The sequence below is a fragment of the Anabrus simplex genome, chromosome X (assembly GCF_040414725.1).
Source record: "Anabrus simplex isolate iqAnaSimp1 chromosome X, ASM4041472v1, whole genome shotgun sequence".
Lineage (NCBI taxonomy): Eukaryota > Metazoa > Arthropoda > Insecta > Orthoptera > Tettigoniidae > Anabrus > Anabrus simplex.
The window spans coordinates 203,327,143-203,352,698 of NC_090279.1; the positions used below are offsets into that span (position 1 = coordinate 203,327,143).

The following is a 25,556-nucleotide window of genomic DNA, read 5'->3' on the forward strand; positions in this document are numbered from 1 at the left end:
GCGACCCATGGTTTTCCCAGCGTGATGCTACTAATAACAAGTAGATTCACGGTTCTAATTCAATCATCCTTTGGTTGCCCCATTTAGTCGCCTCGTACGGCTGGCAGGGGATAACGTGGGTGTATTCTTCATCTACGTCCCACCCCCACCCACACACACACACAGGGGTACAAGCTAATTTCTCAAGGTACATATAGTATAGATATCTCACCAAAAGGATTTTTTTTTTTTTGCTAGTGGCTTTACGTCGCACCGATACAGGTAGGTCTTATGGCGAGCATTTGCCTGGTGTTAAAATGGGAAACCACAAAAAACCATCTTCAGGGCTTCTGACAGTGGGATTCAAACCCATTATCCCCCAGATGCAAGCTCACAGCCGTGCACCCCTAACCGCACGGCCAACTCGCCCGGTAAATATGGAAAATAGTAGAAGGATAAAACTTGGAAATGCCCTTTACCACCAAGTATGGAGATTAATATGAAATAAAGATGTGCCAATGAAGGCTATAGAAGTAATACAAGGGATATTACTTACCTATAACGACATACGCAGCAGAAACTTGGACAACTCGCAGAGATCAGAGTGGACTACAGGCAGCTGAAATGAAATTCCTGAGGAGTATGGTACTAACCACGAAACTTTTAGCGACACTTTGGCTCCTTAGTTCTGAATCGGTAAATGTTGGTTATCTTCGACATACGGATTGGCAACCTACGATACCAAAAATGAAATTATTATGCATCGCCGTGAGATGTTTGGCGGTGTAATCGCAAAACTGCATTATTATTATTTACACAACAAAGCAAAGAAAAATAGATGAAAACTAAAATTTTGCAACCTATCGCAATAACTGAAGATAATCCAAGTACATCACATGAACACCTTGGAACTGCAACTTTGAAACAAACACCACGGTTTATACACTGTGAAGGCAGAAAAAAAAAAACAGCAAAAGTAACAGACTGATGTGATTTAGAAAAACAAGATAATCTGTTTCTCTTCTTTAGTAAGTAGATTGAACGAGCCGCCACATATGCAGAAAAGTCTGTTTCTACAATTAAGAGGATTAAACATTTTCTGCCTTGCACACTTGTGAATATCCACGCATCCGTGGTAAAAAAGAGGCAACCCAGTCTATTTTGTTTAGATTGATATAATTACGGATATTAAATAAAAAGTCACGAGACAGTTTCTGTGTGTGTGACGCAGTTGTAGCCTATAGATAATAAAGGTCTAGAAAATTCACATCAATCATACTACTGATTCAATTCAGTCGGCAGTTTTACCGAAACCGCCACTCACAACCATAAAACGAAGTATCGCTGAATGTTTTGCGGACAGTACAAATGATGATGATGATGATGATTGTTGTTTAAAGGGGCCTAACAGCTAGGTCATTGGCCCCTAATGGTACGAGGTGTAACGAAATGCAAACTTCAAAATGTATCCACTGACTAGATCTAAAATGAAGGGTTATGAGAAAATTATTGTGAAACAAAAACAATCAGTGGATCCAATTTACAGCGTCTTTAATCACTGGATGATGCTTATTATCTAAAAGGGTCCAAAATCCAGGTCACCAGCCCCTCACAATGGTACAAATCACTAGTAAAGCAGAACCATGGTGTTCCTCCTATAGTGGTACTAATCGCAGGCAACACAAACCCATGGTGTTTCACACATAGGGATACAACTCTCAAGCAACACAGACCCACGATGCTCCTCACATAGCAAGACTAATCGCGGGCGCTGGTATTCCTCACCCGGTGCAAAATCACAGGCCACGTTGTATCGCACATTATGGTAACGCCCACAGGCAACACAAGCTGATTGGGTTCCTCACATAATGGTACTACTTTCAAGCGACGCAGACCGATGCTTTTCCTCAAATAGTGGTACTAATCTTGGGGGGGTCAGCCAAACCAATGGTGTTTCTCACATAGTAATACTAACCACACGCAATATAAACCCATGGTATTTCTCATAAAACGGTACTACTTGTAGGTAATGCAGACCATACTGAACACATTGAAATACACATGCTGACCTCTATCATAAGCAACAATCAGACCCATAGGTTCCTCACATAATGGTACTGTTCCTATGTAACACAGACCCATGGTTTTCTTCACATTGTGGCACTAGTCGCAAGGAACGTCAACCCATGGTGCTCCACACGTAATGGTACTAATCACAATTATTCTCATGGTTCTAATTTCATCATCCCTTGGTCGCCTCTTGCGACAGGCAGGGGATACCGGAGTGTGGTCTTCGTCTGTGTCCCCCACCCACAGGGGCATCATGGACAGTACAGAAGACAAGGAGGGAGAGAGAGTGAGAAATGGATAGGAAAGAAGGTAAATGTGCAAAAACTAAATGACAAACTGGAACAGAACAGACTGAGCTGGTCTGCACATGTCAAGCAGATGAAAGAAGAAAGGGTGCCAAGACAGATGGCAGGGAAGAGAGGACGAGGAAGATCAAGATTACGATGGATGGACTCTGAAGAACAGTGTAGGACAACAAAACCTGGACTGGAACACAGCGTTGGACGAGGAATGGTGGAGAGGAACATGTTTGCCCCCAGCTGGTATCAGCTGGAAAAAGGGAAATTATGATTTCACCTCCCATTTGAATAAAAATTTGTGTATCCACAATGAGCAATGTATCTACAGCTTCTGAGAAAAGTATACCTGTGAGGAACTAGTACAATATATTGCACTTATTTTTTTTATGTATTATTGAGGAAAGCAATGGAAAACTACCTCACTCATCATTTCCTTAGTATGCCTCTTCAGAGACACCTGGGCTATCTATGACAGCTGTTGGCTGAGCTGTGGAGGATCAAACCAACCTCCGGGCTGAATATCCAACATAAATACATACATGTACTGTATAAATGAGTTACGCGAGTCCATGTCTCGAGAACTTTACATTATCTTGCAGAAGAGGTTATTTATTCAAGTCGGAAACAAACAAAATATGTGGACACACAAATGACAATCTTAAATTGTCACACCACAGTAGACCAGTGATATGCAACCTCAACAGTGTTCAGTGTCACAAGCAGAAGACCTTCAACTGAACGAGATGCAGAGCACAGCATGCAATCCAGTAGATGTTCCATGGCCATGGGTTCTCCGCAGGCGCAGTTAACAATGTTGACAGGGAAGTGCAATTTCTGGAGATTGCTTTCGGACCTTCCAACTCCAGAAAGAAGATGAATGATCTCCGCACACAATCCAAATTTGTTCATGCCCAGGTGGGAGGATTTTCAAAGGCCGAGGCCAGGTATAGTTATTCTCAAGTCGATAAAACCAAATTTGCAAGAATGCAGTGGTTTTCAGGAAGCTTCTCCTGGATCTCAATCTAGGGGTAGCTGGTACAGAACTATACAGTGGATGGGATTGCTGAAGGACTTGTTTTAGTTCTCTCTGCACTGGCAGCAACGTCTGGTGGCACTAGCCCTGCAAGCTAGTAGAGTTTTACAACAGGTGTAGGCCTCAGACAACCTGTAACAAGCCTAGATGTTTCACCGAGCACTTTGTCAACATGGGTAGATTTGTACCAAACTGGGAAGCATATTTTGCAGTAATGTAACATAATGCAACAGCCGTTCTTCTTAGGGTTGGTTGTGAGCCAGACGTGCTACAAGTGATTTTAAGAAGAGGTAAACAACAGGACAAAAGATGGTAGGCCTGATTTATCCCAGTCAACCCATAAGGTGGGTAGCAGAACCAGTCGTTTTGTTTGAGTATGAGCCCTCGATTTATAGCAAACTGAAAACATCTGCACCCATCTTCTGCTGATAATTCTATTATAACTCATCTTAGCCAGGGAATATTTCTCAGCAGGTCCCAGGAAATGAAGTGTGGTGCAACACAAGACTAATAGTAAATTCCAGTCAACAGATATGAAATTCAAGTAGAACATTGAACCAAAACAGTAGGAAAGACAAAACTGAAGCAAACAGGAAGGAGGCTGGTAGCAAAATACCTGTTACTAGGCTTTTGAGGAAGGTGCAGGGTACACTGGTTTAGGCATGTTATGAGGATAGACAGTGAAATTGGACGTCAGCAAGAGGAATGTCAAGTGGGAGGAGTGAGGAACAGAAACTCCATTCTGACAGGAAAAAGTGGTGAGCTATTGTACACCTCACCTGGAAAACTGGGGCTGGAAAATGACAATATTCATACCCAGTGTATTAGCTCTGAAAGCAAAAAATACATCAGATACAATCTGCATTTTCAAGGCAGTCATGGCAAGTACTTCTACTTTCCAGACTTTGTAGCTTGAACTAATTCTGTTCATTCCTTCTTTGCAAATATGCAGTTACAGTGAATTATTAAAAAACAAGAGTAACAAGGAATAACACTAATTTAATTGATATTTAAACAATATTTTAGAAGTGAAAAAGAAAACTGAAAAGTACAGAGTGACCCAAAAATCCATTCACTTTTGACGAGGAATATTGGAGGTAGAGAGGTAATACGTAATTGATCCACTATTGGCATAGCATGGCGTTTTATTAACGCTAAAACAGAGTACACAGATGGCGCTGGACAGCAATACGTCGGTGATGCCGCATGAGACCCGTGTACAGTATAAAAAGAGCTGTAATTGAGGCATGTCACCTAAAAAGATACTGTTAGTGAAGCTTTATTTACTTTATTTTGGTGTCAATAAAATCCCACATCATGCCAATCATGTAACAATCATTACCTCTCTATCACCAATATTTCGTGAAGTATTGCCTCGTCAAATGTTAACGGACTTTTGGGTCACCCTGTATGGTATGAAAATTACTGCAGATAAATGTAAGACTCTGGCGATGTAAGGAGGAGAATGACAAGGGAAAGGCAATGTGAAAATTTGTGGGCAAATCCTTGAAATTGTTGACAGTTTCAAATACCTAGGGAGTGAATTAATGCAGAATACAAGGCTAGACATTGAGATTTGCAAGAGGGAGCAACAGGGGAATGCATTCTACCAGAGTGTAAGAAACCTTGTCTGCAATAAGGAAGTGTAAAGAGATGTCAAAATGGATTATGCACCCATATTGACTTATTCAGCTGAGAGGCGGTGATTTTTTAAGAGGAAGTACAGCTAGGTATTCATCCGCTCTGAACAAGTAAGTAAGTGGAAAAGAATTTAAAATAAATCAAAACTATTTATTCAACAAAGGAATTTCAAAACTAAGTATAAAATAAAACAAAAAAGTAGTACTGAATTAAGCCCAAAATGTCACTAACGAATCAAAAGGGAACACGAGTTCCCCGAGTAACAGAACACTTGCAATTTACATACCCTTGAATCCACTGTCGCACATAAAGCAGATGACAAGACCAACAGCAGTCGCATCATCAGCTAATATGCGTTTGAGTGTTTCCTGCAGGCCGAGGCTCCGTCTTAGGCCAGAGAGATCGGCGCACTCTGCGAGGATGTGGGCCACGATGAAGACGGCACAACAACGCACTTCCTGCGCAGGCGCAGATCGTCCGTGACCTATTCTCATGGCCTCTCCGAGAAGGCCAGAAAGGCGGTGCCATCATCACTTAACCTAGCTGGATGGTCATGAAACTGCTGCACCATTGGGTGTTCAAATAAAAAAGGTTTCAATAGACTGCACATAACTTAACGAGTCTGTACACACAAGAAACTGGTTTCTTTCATCACCCAGTGCAAACTGCAGAGCTTCTAAGATGGCATAAAGCCCCGTAGTGCACACGCTACATATACCAGGAAGCGAAATCTTCATGCTGAGACCTGGACAGTGCCAAGTAAGGAGGAGAGTAGAATTCACGCCAGCAAAATAAAATACCTAAGAAGTATGATAGGAAAGACAAAGATATGTTATAATTAAAAATAAATTAGATATTTTATTTAGATGACGAGTGTTATTTTAATTATTATAACTATAACTTATTTAGAGTATATTGTTAGGAAGTTAGGTATAAAATCCACTAATTATATAGTGGAAGGTTTGGTCACTGATAAAGAAATTAAGCAAGATCCTCAAAACATGGACATTTTATTCATACAGATTAAATAACCTTTTATAGTATTGAGAAGGAGGACATAGGCCTAGATCTTTACCAGAGATTTTCAGTGGTGTATTAGTGTCACTACGATCGTGAGGCGCGCAGGGACTCTGTGTTGCCTTACATAGCTGTGGGATCAGTGGCAGATGACAGCCTGTGACCAACATGCCTCGGCTAGTTCACTCTGGTGTCTGCAACGAGGACTGCACCCTCGTTGGCAGGTCGCTGGGGAATTACACAAACCAGACTGTTCGAGAGTTAGCCCTTGAGACAGGCATAGTGCGCAAGATCATTTCATATCCTGATAGACCGCCTTGGCACAAGAAAAACTGCAACACAATGAGTTCCGCAATTCATACCACCCACAGAACAAAGTGATGCTAGAGGGATGCAAAGTTTACATTATTGGATTTATGTCTAACTACTACATGTTACGGCCGATGACCTTCGATGTTAGGACCCTTAAAACGACAAGCATCATCATCATCATCACATGTTAAAATTCATTAAATTACAGTACTGTACAACATGAAGTAGAATTCCACTCAAGATTCAAACTACCAGAGTCATTGACAAAAGTTGTAGTCCTCAAAGCCTTGAAAGGTTCATTATCCATACTGAGAAATCACTTATATAGTTATGTACAGTTGTCCTCATGGGCAACCTCCTTATGCGGAAAGTGTTTATTCTCTGAATAAAAACACACACAACTTAATGGAGAGCGACTGCAGTGTGTATCCACAAAAACAGACGGGGGCTGTTTCAAAGCCACAAGCCTTCAGGGCGTGGAATACCGTATGTCGCGTGAGAGTAAGTAGCAGTGATGGGCAGTTCGAGATGGGTCTCGAGATTTCTCAAGACTAGCTGCAAGCACAGTTTCTCGTGAGAAATTTTGAGAGATCTCCAGAGCATTTATCCCACATCATGCAGCGTGCAGCTCGTCACAGTACTTTAAATTAAATATAATACAACATTAATAGCTTGTCTGTGCCTGCTACCAGACAAGCTACCGCCAAACGACGTCATGGAAAAGGTTTAACATTGGAACATAGTGTCGGAATGAGGGTGGAACGACAGAAAAAAGTGGAGAGGAATCATATTTGCTCCCACCCGTGTCAAATGGAAATGGGAAAATGAGGATAATATGAATACCAAAGAATGAGTTTATGGAGAAATTAAGTGACTACAGTAGATCAGTATTGTCAGAGAATAGAATTTTCTGTTCAGTCTTTGTTCATCATCCTCTCAAACGCAACGTAGTCTGCAGACAAAAATTTGTACAGGGTTTTTATATTCTTCATTTTCTTTAGGTCGATGTCCAGGGAGCAGTCTTTCCAATGGTGAAGTTTTCTTGTCTGTAAAGACATTTCCATATGCGAAAGAGGTTGAAAATTGCAGGTGTGAACACAAAACAGGACCACCTCTCATTGTGTTTATGAACACATACTGCATTATTGTGAATGGGACATTATTTCCACATTCTGACTTGTCAAAAACAGAATGGAGACGAAAACATATCCCAGTCTGGTCCACATCCATTGCAACTTCAGAAATCGAGGAGGGTTTCTGCGGCACAATACCATTACAGTAAGATAAGGTTTGGCATTTCCAATCACTTCTTTCCGGTTAATGTAATGTCTGGTAAGTCCAAAGTTCCTGTCGCACTGTGCGAATCTGTGACCACGAACTGGGAAAAGTTGCACGGCTAACTTTAAATAGAGAAAATGGCGGACAAACCTATACATTCTGCGTAAAACGGACCCATAGGCCTATGTACCCATTATACGTCGACCGCCTCAATATCTGAGCTAATGAGTTTATGAAAGCTTCATTCGATTTGATATTTTCACACTATTTTAGTTGTTTATATGCATGGATATCAGTAGTAAACAGTTTATAAATCTGTATGTAAAAAGAAAAGTGTGCTGAGCCAATTATTAGTCATTTTACAGGAGAATCCGAGGAAGGACAACATATCTTGAACTGAACATGAACTGAGGACAATTTCATTATTTATTTTGAGTTTTATACTTCTTTGGACATAGTACAATATACAGTACAAGCATGCACAGAAATGGCGTCCCGATATAAACAAAGCATGGTATCCCACCTCCTTGCGTAACGCATTGCTGCAGATACACAGCCCGCTATAAAACTGTTGTGATTGAAATGGGCACAGTGGTGAATGTATACCAATACACACACTGTGCAAACAGCACTATTATACCCGTTCAATCGCTTCCCCTTCTCTTCAGTTCTGAAGAGAGGGGCAACGTTGATTATGACTAGACACCATTTCTGTGCATGTATCTACAATATATTTCTTTAGTGCAAAAATCTTGATACACCAAAATTTGCTGAAAATGGACTTAAAAGAATAATTGGCTTTATGTACAGAAATAAATTTGTTAACATTAACTGCCAAGACAGTTTTTTAATATATCCTGAAAAACAATCCTTTGGAACCAAGATCAATTTACCCCACTACTCTATTTTGTCAAAAATGTCAAGGGGAAAAATTCAATAATATTTGCTTTACGTCCCACTAACTACTTGCACCTTTTTCGGAGATGCCAAAGTGCAAGAATTTAGTCCCACAGGAGTTTATGTGCCAGTAAATCTACTGACACGAGGCCGACGTATTTGAGCCCCTTCAAATACCACCAGACGGAGCCAGGATTGAACCTGCCAAGTTAGCGTCAGAAGACCAGTGCCTCAACTGTCTGAGCCACTCAGTCCAGCGGGGAAGTATGTATTTACTTAGCTTATTACCTTTAGGACCAGGAGTGTCCAGCGCCTCGTCCACGTCTTTCCATTTGACATGCATGGGCGACTTGAGCGTCCAGCTGCAAGATTATAATGAAGCGAGAGGGTGAAGAACTGTGCTGGCACATAGCCTAAACCTGTCAAATGACACCAAGGCGTTTTCTCAAGGCTTAACATGTCCATCCGACCAATAATCAACGGCGTGATATGTTCTCACTCCAAACACTGCAGAGAGGTTTGGAATTTAATCCAGGCTTTTGGCACGTAATCAAGCGAACAGAAATTTTATACCACCACTTCTACGCTGCTGGGCAACATTCTGATGGTGAAAATTTTCTCTACCAATGGGTCTCAAAACTGGCTGGGCCTGGTGTCAGATCAAAGAGACTATGCCTTACCAATCGTGGCCACCAGACAGGCGCAAGTTCTCAAGCAATAGCTGGAAATTCGATAGCTCTCATCCATCCATCCAACATTCCACACATGCACTGTGCTGCAAAGAAGTGTTATTTGTGAGAGACCAGTCAAATCATTCTAAAAGATGTTCTCAAAACACGAACAGCGCAAGTGGACTAAAACTTAATCTGCTCACGGCCGTACAGCACAACAGTGACAGCTCCTTCACAAACCGAAAATGTTTTTAAAAAGAAACTATTCAGAAATATAATTCATATACTCAAAAGAAATGTATGTATACAAAAGGTAATACACAAACACAATAAATTCTAAACTTACAATCAACAACAGTGCCTAATTTGTTCTTTATCTGAATACTCTCACATCAGAAGACCAAAGTAGCCATCATTGTCCTAAGGGGTTTATTAATAATTCTAAGAAATCATTGTTACAATTAGGTTACCGTATAAATTTCTCAACCATATCTATTTATTCTTCTAAAATTTGTTGTAAAGGTATACTTTGTCACAAGGCAGCCTCTGAATAATAAAACAGTACTAATTATTTAGGGGTTGTAGTAAGGATGTAAAGGAGAGGGCTTTAAGACCTCAACTAGAGTACAGTTCCAGTGTATGGGACCCTCGCCAGGATTACTCAATTCGAAACCCGGAAAAAAATCCAAAGAAAAGCAGCTCCATTTCTTCTGGGCGATTTCCAACAAAACAGTAGTGTTACAAAAACGTTGCAATGTTTGGGCTGGGAAGGCCTGGGAGAAAGGAGACAAGCTACTTGACTAAGCGGTACGTTACGAGCTGTCAGTGGAGAGATGCCGTGGAATGACGTTAGTAGGCGAATAAGCATGAACGGTGTCTTTAAAAGCAGAAAAAAAATAGCAATGTGAAGATAAAGTTGGAATTCAAGAGGACAAATTGGGGCGAATATTTGTTTATAGGAAGGGGAGTTGGGGATTGGAATAACTTACCAAGGGAAATGTTCAATAAATTTCCAATTTCTTTGCAGTTATTTAAGAAAAGGCTAGGTAAACAACAGACAGGGAATCTGCCACCTGATTGACTGTCCTACATGCACATCAGTAGTGAACGATTGACTAATAAGTGACAAACACAAATTTTCTGTAAAGCCCACCCGACAAAATACAGGATGTACTGAAGATCGTAAAATGGAACACAGCGAGGATGAAGAGATATTGGGAAGAGAAGAAAAACAAACAAAAAATTGTAATAAGTTTGAACGCACTCTTTAGTTGGGCGTAACAAATCAAGAAATGATAAATGACGAATAAATCCAAGTTTTCTGTAAACCGATTTTATTAAAAACAACAAAACACTCACGAATAAAACATTTTTACACAACCACTTCAAATCAATTACATCCATATTTTCTTCGAGAGAAAAAAAAGCACTGTGAAAATAATCACAAACAATCTAGAACAATGCAGTAAAGTGTAATAAACTATTAAGAAGTGCAGAATCGCAACTGGAGAAGTTAAAAAAGAAAGTACCCATATAGCTCTGTGCTCAAACTTCGCACTCACTACACCAGGTAGATGGTGGCACAAAGAAGTCATTACTTGTATTAATATAATACCTTTTTAAACGTACGGCATTTAACGTGCTGCCGAGTCTAAGAAACAGCAACAACTACTCGAGCAGCGAGACTGATCAACGTGGAGTACTTAATCTGTCATCAAGGTTAAATATTTAAGAAGTCCGATAGGAAAGGCATGAAATACGAAACGAGGATGTCAAAATGGAAACCTGAACGGGAAAGCTTCCAGACCAAGATGGTTTAGATGTGTTAAGAGGGTGGAAGAGGGAGGAATACTGGAGGAAGAAGAATAAGAGGGAGACAAAAACTAAGGTGGTTTGACTTGTTTGAGAACAGTATAATAAGAAGGAACCTGGACTGGAACACCGTAAAGTAACAGAGAAAGATGGAAAGGTACCATTAACATCCCAACCACAGCTGGAGGCAGAAAAGGGGGAAACTGAAGACGACTTACAGTCATCACTTTCCTCAACCTTACATTCTTTAAATAAAGCTTTGCTCTCGTCTATTAATTGCAAAAAATAAAAAGTTGGAATGGAAAATCCAGTTTCCCTTTTCATGCTTTCAGCTTTGACAGACAAGTACCCAAAACTTGAGCACGTATTTATATGGATAAATCCTACCACACTGTCTTTTACAGTCTTTGATGAGAACATATAGCACTCAGGATTTTCTGCGAACTTGTATTTATTTCTTAGATAAAGACTAAACAAATGTACAACATTTTTATTGTCATGGAGAAGAAATTATAGCTGCCTTCATGTTTCTGATAGATCGTATAAGGGGACCAGATAATGCTAGTACTTAATATAAAACTATTTGTCTAGCTAGTTGCTTTACATCGCAGTCTGCGAGTCTAGCACACTGTTCTGTTGCAGCAGAAACTTTAGAAAAATGATACTAATTTTAAGTCTCCTTTCCAAACAGTATCACAGAATAAAAAAATATTCATGTGATAAAGTCAACCACTACATAAAATACAGTTAAAGTTTCTATTTCACAGAAACTATTTAAGTCATAAGGACTAGGTACCTGTCAAAAGATGACCCGACTAGAAGACAATTTATGCCAATTTGTACATTTTATTCTCTTAGCGTTAATTTTCGTCCACCACACTCTTTCAAACAACAATAACTCTAGGAGACTCCCAAGCTTCGGGGAAACAAGAGTGAGCCGTCAATCTGAGCTAAACAACTGTTGGAACCGCACGATGTGCTAAAAAGGCTATGGCCAATAAGAGGCCTCAGCATTCTATTCTACAACTGCAATTTGTATGTGCATACAGAATCTCTATATGAACTCAGCATGGCTACTATAAACGAGATATCCTTACGATCTTTAATGAAGTAGTTCCCCATTGCTTTCTACATCCTCATGCCTGTTGATATATAGATTCCTCCGCCTTTAGGGACTGTTTCCCATCCCAAGGACAAGAGATTGCCCTGAACCTTCGCCTGCTCATCCGCCCTCCTAAGAGGCCGCTGGCGTGGTGGAGGAGGATTCTCTATCCAAGGAGTCGCTCAGCCAAGGATGTCATACATCAGGAATCCCGTCTGAACTGGCATGTGGTTCATATAGCAACACGGAGAGGCTAGCAGATCATCAGATGTAGCCACAGCGACAAGGCATTGCCTTTAGCAGATGATGGTGATACAGAAACTGCTAGTGTTGTCAGGAAATTATATATTTTTAAATCCCTGATGACAAAGCTCCAAATCTTACTGTGATACGTAAATTAGGCCTAGTTAACAAATTTCCGGAAATGATGTGTGTTCAACAAGCAAAGACAACCAAGCAGAGTGCTGATAGAAGACATTCCCAGAAGAAATTAAGGAGAGTAAGGCTGTGTTTTAATTAACAGCTCTTCACTGTCATATCACTAGAACTTCAATTTCAATCCAAAGAATCTTCAGTAAGTTCTCTAGTGGCAATTTATATCGCATAATGACCTGGTGCCAGCCATGCTCCACCCGTTACATCGGCTTCCGAGATCAATTGAATCAATGCAGGAAACGAGCAGCGTTGTTAAGTTAAAGGATGAATTAAACAACGCATAGATGGTTAGTTGACTAATGCACATGAGTAGCCTTCACAAGATGAGAATATTGAAACTAGATGGATATAAAACTAACCTGCTTTCTCCAGATTGAAGTTTATAAACTCTTGTAATGATCAATACATTCCCGTTTTGCCATAATTCAAAGATCAATTATGCTTGGATTCAAACTTGCTTCTATATTCTGATAAAAGAGTTAGGATACAGAAACCTTTTACTATACAAACAAAAGCAATTTAGAAAACTGGAATTTAAGCCTTTTTATCATTTTCTATCATTCTGAACATTTCCTATCACTTAACATTATAAATTTAGCTACCCAGCCATGTGTGTGTAAACTTACAACCAGTGAATGGCATGTTTAAATCCCAGACACTTATTACACATGTAATGCATATAAGTAATAAAATTACAACCAGACCGTCAAAATAAACCACTTACTACTTTGCGTGTGTCAACTTCAATCTGTTACTCAGATCACCTTAATACAGCAAGTAAGGGATTATATTACACAGGTCAAAATTGCAAGACTGGATAGTTAGAAATAAAAATAGAAACACATGAAATTTCACTGTTAACATAGTTACGATCCACAAGATTTTCATTACAATTTTGCTAGAGAGAATGCTGTTGAACTGCCGACCTAAGTGAAGAAATAACTTTTAAATCAGGTTTATAAACAATGCACAAATACTCAACAGCTAATGGCCTTGGAATTTTGAAACAAGTTATATCCGATTTCAGCGATGGCAGATTTATTGGACGATTGCTTGGTTTCTGGAGGAGGAAGGCAATCGTGGGAAAGAAATATATGGAATGTTGAAATTAATTTCACTGAAGTTACTCGTGCTCTGCAAGCTTTTCTGAAACATGAATACCTTACTTAAGGCCACGGCCACTTCCTTCCCACCCCTAGCCCTTTCCAATCCCATTATCGCCATAAGATCTGTGTCAGTGCAACGTAAAGCCCAGTGTTCTACCCAGAAACTTTCGCAAGCCGGGCGGCAGGAATGAGTAGCCGGGTGGGGTATACTACGTAAGATATGAAAATAATAACATTTCAATTTACTCCCCTCAGGGCACTGACAATATCACATATGTAACGATTAACTGCAAAACTGAATTATTTTAGTGGTATTACCACAAAGAAGACCTAACAAAGTATTTTCAATTTCTAGTGTTCTATTGCTCCTTCACAATCATATAAACACTGCAGCTTATTGCCTTGAGATTCCACGCTAATCCAGACTGCTTGCACACAACAATACGCGATAGTCAAGCTAAACATTTAAACTCCGAAGTAATTGATGCAATTATGCTGACAATAATGAAGATTTGTCATCTAATAAATAAAGAGATCAGCAGTATTTACATTCTAATTTGAGCACCCAATGACTCAAATATGTACTAATATTATGCAAGTACGTTATGAAAGCCGGGCGGTCTGAAAAATGGCAGGGTGCTGCGCACATTACAAAGGTCCTTGGGAGAACACTGAAACCTATTGTAGTAAAAGATTTAGAATCATACCAGTCAGAATGAACCTGAAATAATTTAATGCAATTTCTCAGTCACTATTCCACTGCTTGCAGAAAATAAGTCCTAGGAAATTCATTCAGGAAAAGAAAACAAACTCCTGCAAGACACAAATTGTAATGAAAAGGTTCCTCCTGAAGGCAACTACACCGCACAGAGTTCTGAAGGACGTTATGAGTAAAGAATGAAAATGGGTTTGAATAATCTAAGGCAGCTAAGAATATCTTTCATTGAGTGATATGCAACTTCACTGAGAGTACAACTATCTGTTGTGCAACATCAGAATGAAACTTTAATTCAACATAAATGACTCGAAAGAGTAAATTAAGCAGAATTCTAATTCAGACACACTTTCTCCTATTCTCCTAAAGATCTCTCAATAGTTCACAGCAACAGCCCCTGAACAGAAATAATTAATTCAGATCTATTCCTTCATTTGACACTTATTGTAAAATGAAATGAGTGCTTTAAGAATAGAAAGAGATTCTCTCAAAATAGTCTCATAGAAGAAACAAGGTTGTCAGAATATAACAGGATGTACTATCAGAGAGCAAACACGAGAAGAAATACAAACCTCCCAACCTCAGAGTTAACCAAGTTGGAAGATGAAAAGCATTTTACGAATTCAAAATTAAGAACCAGTGAAGAACAAATCAAAAATTTAGAAAATTAATAATCATTTGTCATCTCAAGCTTATGAAATTAGCTGCTAATGAACACTGCAAGAAATAAGAAGTATTAATGTCCATTCACTGGCTATAAATGTTGCACAATTTGTTGTAACATGCCACTTCACTCCAACTACAATAAATCAATATCAAGAAAATACCTAAGAGTGCTTAAAACAATAACAGTAAATGTGGTACAAAATTTCAAATTTATTACAGATTCTGCACTTTAAAATAAATTGAAAGAAAATTACCACTAACCATTTATGATAGCTTAAGGTCCCATTAAAAGAAATGTATAACAGGTCATTTCTTATGCAAAGGTATAATTTACCACGAGCTAATTTATTCCCTGTTAAGCAGTGACGTCCAGTTCTTACTTAGCTAATCTTACATTGTGAACACTTTAAATTTTATTATGCAATTACAAATAATACATACGAAACCATTAGAATTAATGAATCACATCATGAATAAAAACATACCTGTATATTAAAATTCCTGGCATTTTCAAAACAATATCCCAAATTATGAACAGAACATAAAAGTAAGTTAACTACTTATGTCCACAACTTTCTTCAGCTCGTGCTAGTGAAGAGCCTGTTTTACTGGAATATTCCAAACTTCTGTTTTAAAAATTGAACATTAGGCAGCAAAGCACATGTCCACTTCCACATCACCTTCAGATTTCTCTGGATCACAATGAGTTGACATTTTCATACCCTTCAATACCACAACTAGGCTGCAAATTAAATGACCAACAGTGATTCGGCTACATTATTTCATCGCCGAATATGTTATATCAATATGGTCAAATTAAAGTTAACTCTAACACGATTTAAGGTTATGCTTGCAAACTTCAAACCGACTAACATTTTGAGAATGCTACGAAGTAGTAAGAAACACCTAGTTCCAGCATATAAAGGGTATGGCATTAACACGGGCTTCCTCGATCCCGAAAGTACATTCGCAGGGTAAAATTGCATAATGTTATGCATTATTTCTTACCACCGGGGGGCACCGAGGGTTTTCCTTTTCCAGCAGGTGCGGCGGGTGCCTTGCCGCTGCCATGATCTTTCCCACGAAGTTTCACACCAATAGCCCTTTCAATTTTGCCAATTACAACCTGATTAGGAATTCCACGGCCAGCTTCATAATCGTTGATTACTTGAGGCTTTTCGTTGACTTTGGTGGCCAACTCCTTTTGACTCCACCCTTTAGCTTGGCGACCCTGCTGAATCAATCGGCCGAGATCAAGTGAAACCTTTTCATGTCGTAATTCTTCAGTCTCACGATCAAGTTTAGCAGTGTTCTTCGTTGTAACAACCTGCTTGTTAGTGGCAGCACCCCACTTAGTTTGAGTATCAATAGCAACACCTTGTCTGCGAGCAGCATTAATAGCCTGCTCGGATTTCAAAGCAGAGGCTTTCTGGGGCCTCTTTTTCAGAATAGTAACACTCTCCCAGTCGGCCATTGTTTACAAAACACGAAGTAAAATCTCTTCTTTGATACTAAACGATTTACGAACGGATAGAATGCTACCCAACAGCTGATGAATGCAGTTCACGTGCTCTGTTACAAAAGTGCCACAACTGTTTTCCACACAATACTTCGCTGCAATCTTCGCGAACAGTGATATGCAGGTGCCAGGCGAAACGCAGTTTCAGGCAAACGGAACTACGTCATCGGTCACATTACCCAAAACTCATGTGCGCGTGCTCGTCAAATGTTACGAGTGGTTACGGGTACAAAACTTGACTTCTAAACTTCCACTTCCAAGGCGTGACATTCCTTACTTATTTTTTTCCATCAATTTCAAGAAATTATACATATTATCAAGACATCAATAATGCAATGAATTATTATAGTACAGAATTATAGTGGAGCGTTCCAATGGTATGAAAAAAGAAAAGTCAAAATATTAATATTCTCACACGAATACGTCGCAAAAGTTAATACCGCAAATCAAAACCTTCAACATTTGATTTTTATGGTTAGCTGATGAAATTCGTTTTCATCTTACAAAAGCATGAAAGTAGATAGTTATGTTTACGTTGTCGCTTAAAATAGAACAGAGGACCCAGTAGGTACAGGCGATTAGATTACCTGTAGCAAATACAGCCGGTAGCTTTGAGGGTTTATTATCGAGAACGTTGAAAGTTCTTTTCATTACTTGCTTTTCTTTAATTCTGTCACTGTTAGGATCCATAGTAGGTGAACCTATCCTAAAATGACATACCATAAAATAAAAACACTGCTGTGGACATAATTCTTGAGTTAACTCATTTATTTCTTGGACATTAATAACCCTAGAAAGGAGCACTATTGTGGCATAACTTAAGTATTAATACAATGTTTCTGTCTATTGTAATTTGAATATTTTCAAAAACATGTTACTATGTCATTTTATCTCAGGTACTTGGGTAAAATGACATACTTGCTGATATCTCAAGTAAAAAGACTTTTTACTCACACAACTCACAAATAAATGCTTTTGATGTTCTTGAGAGTCCAGCACACTCAATGCGTGCCCACATTGCACACTTAGTACACTGTGACCATGTCTCCCTTGGTTTAGAGTTACTGAATAAGTCATTACAATAGAGACATTGTACATCATTGTCACCATCAGCATCAATATCCACGTCTTCATCGCTGTCAGTACCTAAATAAAGCTTCTTTTTTGCCTGTTGAGCAGCGCGTCTTGATACTACCTTCTTCTTCTCTGCAGCCTTATTTTTTATTTCATTGAGGTATGGACTGCTAGTCAGTATTTGAGACCCTTCATGTTTGCGTTTTCTTGAGACACAACCAGTTTGTGATGCAGAAGGCATTGGAGATATTTGAACTGGTCTGATATATGAGGATGGTGAACAGTCAGGAGATGTTTTTTTGCTAGTTGTTTTTTTACGTCGCACCGATACAGATAGGTCTTATGGCGACGATGGGACAGGAAAGGGCTAGGAGTGGGAAGGAAGCGGCCATGGCCTTAATTAAGGTACAGCCCCAGCATTTGCCTGGTGTGAAAATGGGAAACCACGGAAAACCATTTTCAGGGCTGTCGACAGTGGGGTTCGAACCTACTATCTCCCAAATATTGGATACTGGCCGCACTTAAGCGACTGCAGCTATCGAGCTCGGTAGTCGGAAGATGTAGGCCTACTCTCAATTGGATAAGACCTAGAGGATGACGGTGTTGCGCATGAGGAACTGGAGAGGATTACAGTATCTTGAGTAGGTGGGAAGGATGCTGTTGCAGCCTCTTTCAATGTTTCACTGTTTGTCTTGTTTTGGTCTTCCTGGTGTTGCTTGCATTGCAGAGACCTTTCCGTAACTGCTGCTGCGCAGAAGACAAGATCTGGAAACACATCACGATCTAAAGGCCTGTTTTGGCAAACCCACTGGCAGCATTGTGAATTGAAGCTGCTTTCCTGTGGGCTAATGAAAACAAACTAGCCATTCGGTACTGGGTAACAACTCTTCCTGGTTGGGCTTTGAGCCATTTGGATATTTCTTGATTATAATATGTCTTCAGTGGTCCAAAGAATGCCACATCCAGAGGCTGAAGCCGATGGGTGCAGTGAGGAGGGAACGAGAGCATGATGATACCATTGTCCTTAGCATATGTTAGCACATCAATATGCTTATGACTAGCATGGCCATCAAGTAGGAGAAGCACCTTCTGGTCTTTGGATGAATTGACATGTTGTTGGAAGTGTTTCAACCACTGAAGGAACAGTTTTCCTGTCATTCAGCCCGTTTCATTTATAAGAGCCAATGTTCCTGTAGGTGCCCCATCAAAAAGTTCATTTCTGAACTTCTTTCTAGCAAATATTATTGCAGGCGGAATGAAAATGCCAGCAGAGCTCATACAGCATACTACGATCGCATGCTGACCCCTTTCAGAACTGGTCATAGAACCAACTTGCTTCTTGCCTTTAGAAGCTAGAATCTTCTGGGGCCTCTGAACTGTGGAGAGAGCCGATTCGCCTGCATTGTAAATCCTTGTTGGATGGATACCATTCTGAGTAAGAACAAGCTCTAATTTATCAAAAAAAACAGAGAGACTTGTGGCTTATTGAATGCTCGGGCTCTTCCTGCTGAAGTTGCTTCTGGTCGCCTCAATGAAAGCTCAGGGTGCCTCTTCCGAAAACCACGTAACCATTCCCAGCCTAGAAAACACATCTGTGTTAAATGAAATTAGTGCCACTATCCTACAGCCTTTTAACAAATAGCTTACAGTTTATCAGAAATATACTAACCTGCCATCTTCTCTTCTTTGCTAAAATGATGATCTAATCCATTACTCTCAGCTAATTGATACGCTAGCCTTCGAATACCATCCAGTGTTAAACCAAAAAGACTAGATACAAGATCTTGAATGTGCTGTATAAGATCAACCTCCAGGAACAAAGGAAAAGTAGTTTAATAGCGGCCCAGTTCCTTATCAGCACCAGTTACGTTCTTATTTTTCCCTAGAACTCTCCTCCTCAGCGTAGCTTGTGGGACATTAAAGGTCTTGGATGCAAGATACCAGCCCATTTCCTTTTTTTTTAACGGCATTCATGGCTTGCTCCATATTTGTTTTATCCCATGATTGTCGAGTACTACTTCTCTTGTAACTTCCAACCATTATCTCTGCAAACAACAACAACAACGGGATATCCCGTATAATACGGGACAGGTGGCAACCCTACTAACACCCCCTGTGGATTGGGGCAGTAGAATAACACCCATGATATACCCTGACTGTCGTAAGAAGCGACCAAAACAGGCCCTAGCGGCTCTTAACTTGGGAACGTGAGTTGGCGACTACGGGGCCCTTAGCCGAATCCTGGCACTGTTTTCACTTACTTGTACCAGGCTCCTCACTGTCATCTATCCTATCCAACCACCCTTGGTCAATTCTTGTTTGTTTCTGACCCCAACAGTATTGCTGTAGGTCATGAGGCCGAGGGTGTTTTTCATTTTCACGCCCTTTGTGACCCTTGTCTTTCTTTGACTGATATGTTAATTTGTTGAAATGTCAGGCTCCTTACTTTTCTCCACTCCGATTAACATTAATAGAGGATGGTTGCCTAGTTGTACCTCCTCTTAAAACAATAATCACCACCACACTCTGCACTAACAGCTCTGAACGTACTGCTTAGTCAAGCAGCTTTTCACCTTACTCCCAAGTCTTCTTGACCCACAGTGTGCAACATCTTTGTAACACTACTCTTTTGTCGGATCCCACCCAAAACAAATTGGGGCAAATATTCATTTATAGGAAGGGGAGTTAGGGATTGGAATAATTTACCAAGGGAGATGTTCAATAAATTTCCAATTTCTTCAAAATCATTTAAGAAAAGAGTAGGAAAACAACAGATAGGGAATCTGCCACCTGGACAACTGCCCTAAATGTAGATCAGCATTGATTGATTGATTAAAAATGAGTAGTCCTGCTTTCCTTTGGATGTTTTTCAGTTCTTGTACCAAATAAACCTGGAGTGCGTGTCATTCGCTGGAACCATATCCTAATTGCAGTCTTATCACAGATTTACATGATTTTGCAAAGGATTTTCTGGCACCTATATTAATATGTTTGCTGGTTAAAATGTTTCTCTTCGTCATAAATGCCAGTGCTATTCTTCTCTTCACTTCATCTGTGATCATGCTGAAAAAATTCTGGTATCTTGACAGCATGGTCACAGAAATATCCTTCTCATCACAGGTAAATTCAATACATCAGCAGTATTACTCACCCCCTCCACCAGAACATTATCTTTATATCCGACAACCTTTACATACTGGTGTCTGAATACTTCTTCCTTCTGTAAGTTCTCACATATACACTGCAATTGTTCAGCGAGTATAGGAACTGTGCCGGCTGCCAAAGCCTGTCGCACTCCTCTGGGCCAATGGTTAATGGCTGCCATATGAAATGAAATGATATTGGAGTGTGTTGCTGAAATGAAAGATAAAAGGGAAAACCAGAGTACCCGGAGAAAAACCTGTCCCGCCTCCGCTTTGTCTGGCACAAATCTCACCTGGAGTGACCAGGATTTGAACCATGGAACCCTGTGGTGAGAGGACAACGCAATGCCACCTAAACTATGAAGGCTCTCTTTGAGCCATTCCTTGGTATTATTGAACAGAAGAAGGCTTTGTGCCTTTCTACTATTATGTATCACATCATTCATTTCATCTCATTAACTCCCCTGACATTGACATCAGGAAGGGCCTCCAGTCTTAAAAACTCTCTACAGGACAAGAGTTGGGGAGGGGGGAGGGGGTAGAGAGACACACACACGCGCTGTAACAGCATATATTGATGAATTTCCTCGACCATCACTCTTGTGTAATGTGACCTTTTAAATTTAATGCAATAACACAGGGAAAGCAGATTCAGGTGATCAACTGACAAAAATCCAAGCCTCTCCTCTTCATCTCGCTTTAGTAAGTATGGATTTTGTATCTTTGAATCCCATTAATACAGGTTTTCTGTAAATTTCTTGACAATCTATGTCTCTGCACATTTTGTCTTTATTATTATTATTATTATTATTATTATTATTATTATTAGCAGATCAGTAGTGATTGATTGATTGATTCATTGATTCATTGATTCATTCATTGATGATCCCTGGACTGTCCTTCCTGTTCCTTGTTACTGCCTTAAAAAAATTTGACTAAAATGTGTATGACTGCCATCATTTTATCCTTAGCTGATTTTTTAAAATTCACTTTCCTAGTAAGTTCCTTCAATCTCTCCTTACTCTATTTCCTTCTAACCTTCATTCTCTCTTTCTTTTTTCTCTCTCTGTTGTAATATAGAGTGGGTCCGCCTCTGTGCTGTAGTGGTTAGCATGATTAGCTGCCACCACCGGAGGCCCGCGTTCGATTCCTGGCTCTGCCGCGAAATTTGAAAAGTGGTACGAGGGCTGGAACGGAGTCCACTCAGCCTCGGGAGGTCAACTGAGTAGAGGTGGGTTCGATTCCCCCCTCAGCCATCCTGGAAGCGTTTTTCCATGGTTTCCCTCTTCTCCTCCAGGCAAACGCCAGGATGATACCTAACTTTAGGCCACGGCCGCTTCCTTCCCTCTTCCTTGTCTATCCCTTCCCCAACCAAGGCCCCTGTTCAGCATAGCAGGTGAGGCCGCCTGGGCGAGGTACTGGTTCTCCTACCTAGTTGTGTCCCCCAGCCCAATGTCTCATGCTCCAGGACACTGCCCTTGAGGTGGCAGTGGTGGGATCCCTCGCTGAGCCCGAGGGAAAAACTAACCCTGAAGGGTAAGCAAATTAAGATAGATAGAATATAGAGTGGCTTTCCCATTTCTTACCAACTTCAAAGGTAAACTTACATACGTTTTAAAACTTGTCAAAGATTTCTTTAAACCCATCCCAGCCTGTTTACATTTTTATTTACCATTTTCCACTGATCATAATTACTTTTTTCAATCTCCCTCATGCCTGTCTTATCAAGCATATGGTATTGCCTAGTATTCCGGATTTTACAACATTCTTTTCTATCGCATTTACTTTTAACTACGACAAAGAAAGCTTCGTGATCACTTATACCATATATCACTTCAGTTTCTTTACAGAACTCATCTGGTTTTACCAGCAACACATTCAAAATATTTTTCCCTCTCATTTATTCTGTCCCTTTCTGATTCAGCTCTCCTTCTCATATTAACTTATTCACCATTTGTTGGTCATGCTCTCTGTCATTCACATTTCCTTCTCACTTAACATCTGGTAATTGAGATGACTCACTACAATAATGTTTCTTTCTGTGTTGTTCCCCCACATAGCTGATTATCTTATTATTAATTCTTCATTCCATTAGGATCAGCATCACCCTTTCAAGGTCTATACACCCCAAAGATATCAAGTTACCTATTATCTTTAGAGATGAGCCTTACACCTTGAATTTCATGTTTCTCATCCTTAACTTTTTCATAGCACGCAAATTCTTCTTTCACCAGTATGAATAATCCCCCCTCCTACTGTTCCTACCCTGTCTCTACGATAAACACTCCAGTTCCGTGAGAAAATTTCCACAACCATGATATCACTTCTTAGCCATGATGCAACTCCTATTACATTATCATCCTTTAACCGTCTCCAGTTGCCAGGGTGCAGTACAAGGGCGCTCTCCATCTTTTGTCTATCCATTTCTTCCTTCTCAACTTGGTGCCTTTCCACTCCTCTTCCTTCCATGTCCTGCTTTACTTGAATGATCCACAGTTTCCTTGGTCTGCATCTAGGTCTTTTGCCTTCCAGTTCCTTTTCTAGCCATTTTCTTGCTGTTCTAATTTGATACTTCATATTTACATGGCCATACCATTTGAGTCTTGATGTTCTTACATTTTTGCTTAGCGACTGCTTTATTTGTGACCGAGCTTGATAGCTGTAGTCGCTTAAGTGCTTAATTAAGCTTTTTTTGCTATTTGCTTTACGTCGCACCGACACAGATAGGTCTTTTAGCGACGATGGGATAGGAAAGGACTAGGAGCGGGAAGGAAGAATCTTTGACCTTAATTAAGGTACAGTCCCAGCATTTGCCTTGTGTGAAAATGGGAAACCATGGAGAACCATCTTCAGGGCTGCCGATGGTGGGATTCAAACCCAAGATCTCCCGCAGCAACTCACTCAGTTCCCATGCAGTCCGGATGACATTAAAATAATATTACACTAACAATATTGCTTGAAAAAAGGTTTTAATTCTGTTCAACAATAAAATGTTTGCAATAGCAGTGATGTACAGTAGAACACAGTGCCTATGAGCTATCAATGATATGGTCTTACTGCTCAGGAAGTTAGGCCTGAACGGTGACAGTATGAGACTTTAGATAGACATACAGTAACAAGTGCTTAGGTAGGAAAGCTACCACGAGCAAAATATACAGGTAATAACTCCAATGGTGATTACAGGATAATAAAACAAGGAAAAGCGTCCTAAAAATTACACAGCCAGAGACCAACCATTTCTGAGAAATGATCTAATCATTATATTTGAAGCAGTCCATTCCAAAACTCATCTTATCCACCATAAGTGATTTCAGGACAAGCCAAAAACATGAAATTAAAAAATATAATTTGCATTATTTAATTGTATTACCGTGCACTCAAGTCCAAGGCCAGATGTTCATCTTACTGAGCAATTATAAATGTCAAGAAATTCAATTTGTATTTTGGATAAGACACGTTTTGGACCATCCGGTGAGAAATAAAATACTTTACCCTGCACAACGTATTTGAAAAGAAAAATGAAAAGTTTGTGAATATATATACATAATAACATTCCAAATATAAGAAGCAAAATAAAATGAAGAGGTTCCAGGAAGAGAAGAGAAAAAAAGGCCAAGAAGCCTATGCGGTCTATAGGTGGCCAAATTCAGAAATAAAAAGCACAACAACAACAAAAAAACCACACAGGTTTCTCCTAACAGTATAATGATATTCACTAATGAATTATACACTCCAGTGTGATTTATCATGTTTATATCCTCTGTTCACAATTATAAGGCCAGATTTCCCACCTAATCAATACTTTTATTTACACTGACTGACAGAGCAAATGCAACACCAAGAAGGAGTGGTCAGAACTTTATGCCAATTGCAGGGTAGACTGACGTCACTGAGGTATGCTCATGATGTGAAATGCGCCGCTGTGCTGCGCACGTAGCGAACGATAAATGGGACACGGCGTTGGCGAATGGCCCACTTCGTACCGTGATTTCTCAGCCAACCGTCATTGTAGAACGTGTTGTCGTGTGCCACAGGACACGTGTATAGCTAAGAATGCCAGGCCGCCGTCAACGGAGGCATTTCCAGCAGACAGACGACTTTACGAGGGGTATGGTGATCGAGCTGAGAAGGGCAGGTTGGTCGCTTCGTCAAATCGCAGCCGATACCCATAGGGATATGTCCATGGTGCAGCGCCTGTGGCGAAGATGGTTGGCACAGGGACATGTGGCACGTGCGAGGGGTCCAGGCGCAGCCCGAGTGACGTCAGCACGCGAGGATCGGCGCATCCGCCGCCAAGCGGTGGCAGCCCCGCATGCCACGTCAACCGCCATTCTTCAGCATGTGCAAGACACCCTGGCTGTTCCAATATCGACCAGAACAATTTCCCGTCGATTGGTTGAAGGAGGCCTGCACTCCCGGCGTCCGCTCAGAAGGCTATCATTGACTCCACAGCATAGACGTGCACGCCTGGCATGGTGCCGGGCTAGAGCGACTTGGATGAGGGAATGGCGGAACGTCGTGTTCTCCGATGAGTCACGCTTCTGTTCTGTCAGTGATAGTCACCCCAGACGAGTGTGGCGTCGGCGTGGAGAAAGGTCAAATCCGGCAGTAACTGTGGAGCGCCCTACCGCTAGACAACGCGGCATCATGGTTTGGGGCGCTATTGCGTATGATTCCACGTCACCTCTAGTGCGTATTCAAGGCATGTTAAATGCCCACCGCTACGTGCAGCATGTGCTGCGGCCGGTGGCACTCCCGTACCTTCAGGGGCTGCCCAATGCTCTGTT

General features: G+C 40.5%; 1 protein-coding gene across 1 annotated transcript; it reads right to left on the reverse strand.

The window, feature by feature from the left end:
• Positions 1-15,428: 15,428 nt before the first annotated feature.
• Positions 15,429-16,709, reverse strand: mbf1 (multiprotein bridging factor 1). Its single transcript, XM_067158939.2, has one exon. The coding sequence runs from the start codon at positions 16,505-16,507 to the stop codon at positions 16,031-16,033; it is 477 nt and encodes a 158-aa protein (XP_067015040.1). The 5' UTR covers positions 16,508-16,709; the 3' UTR covers positions 15,429-16,030.
• Between the last annotated feature and the right edge of the window lie 8,847 nt (positions 16,710-25,556).

What these genes read in the sequence shown, in the direction of transcription:
- mbf1 (XM_067158939.2), bottom strand. Translation starts at nt 16,507, where the DNA reads ATGGCCGACTGGGAGAGTGTTACTATTCTGAAAAAGAGGCCCCAGAAA.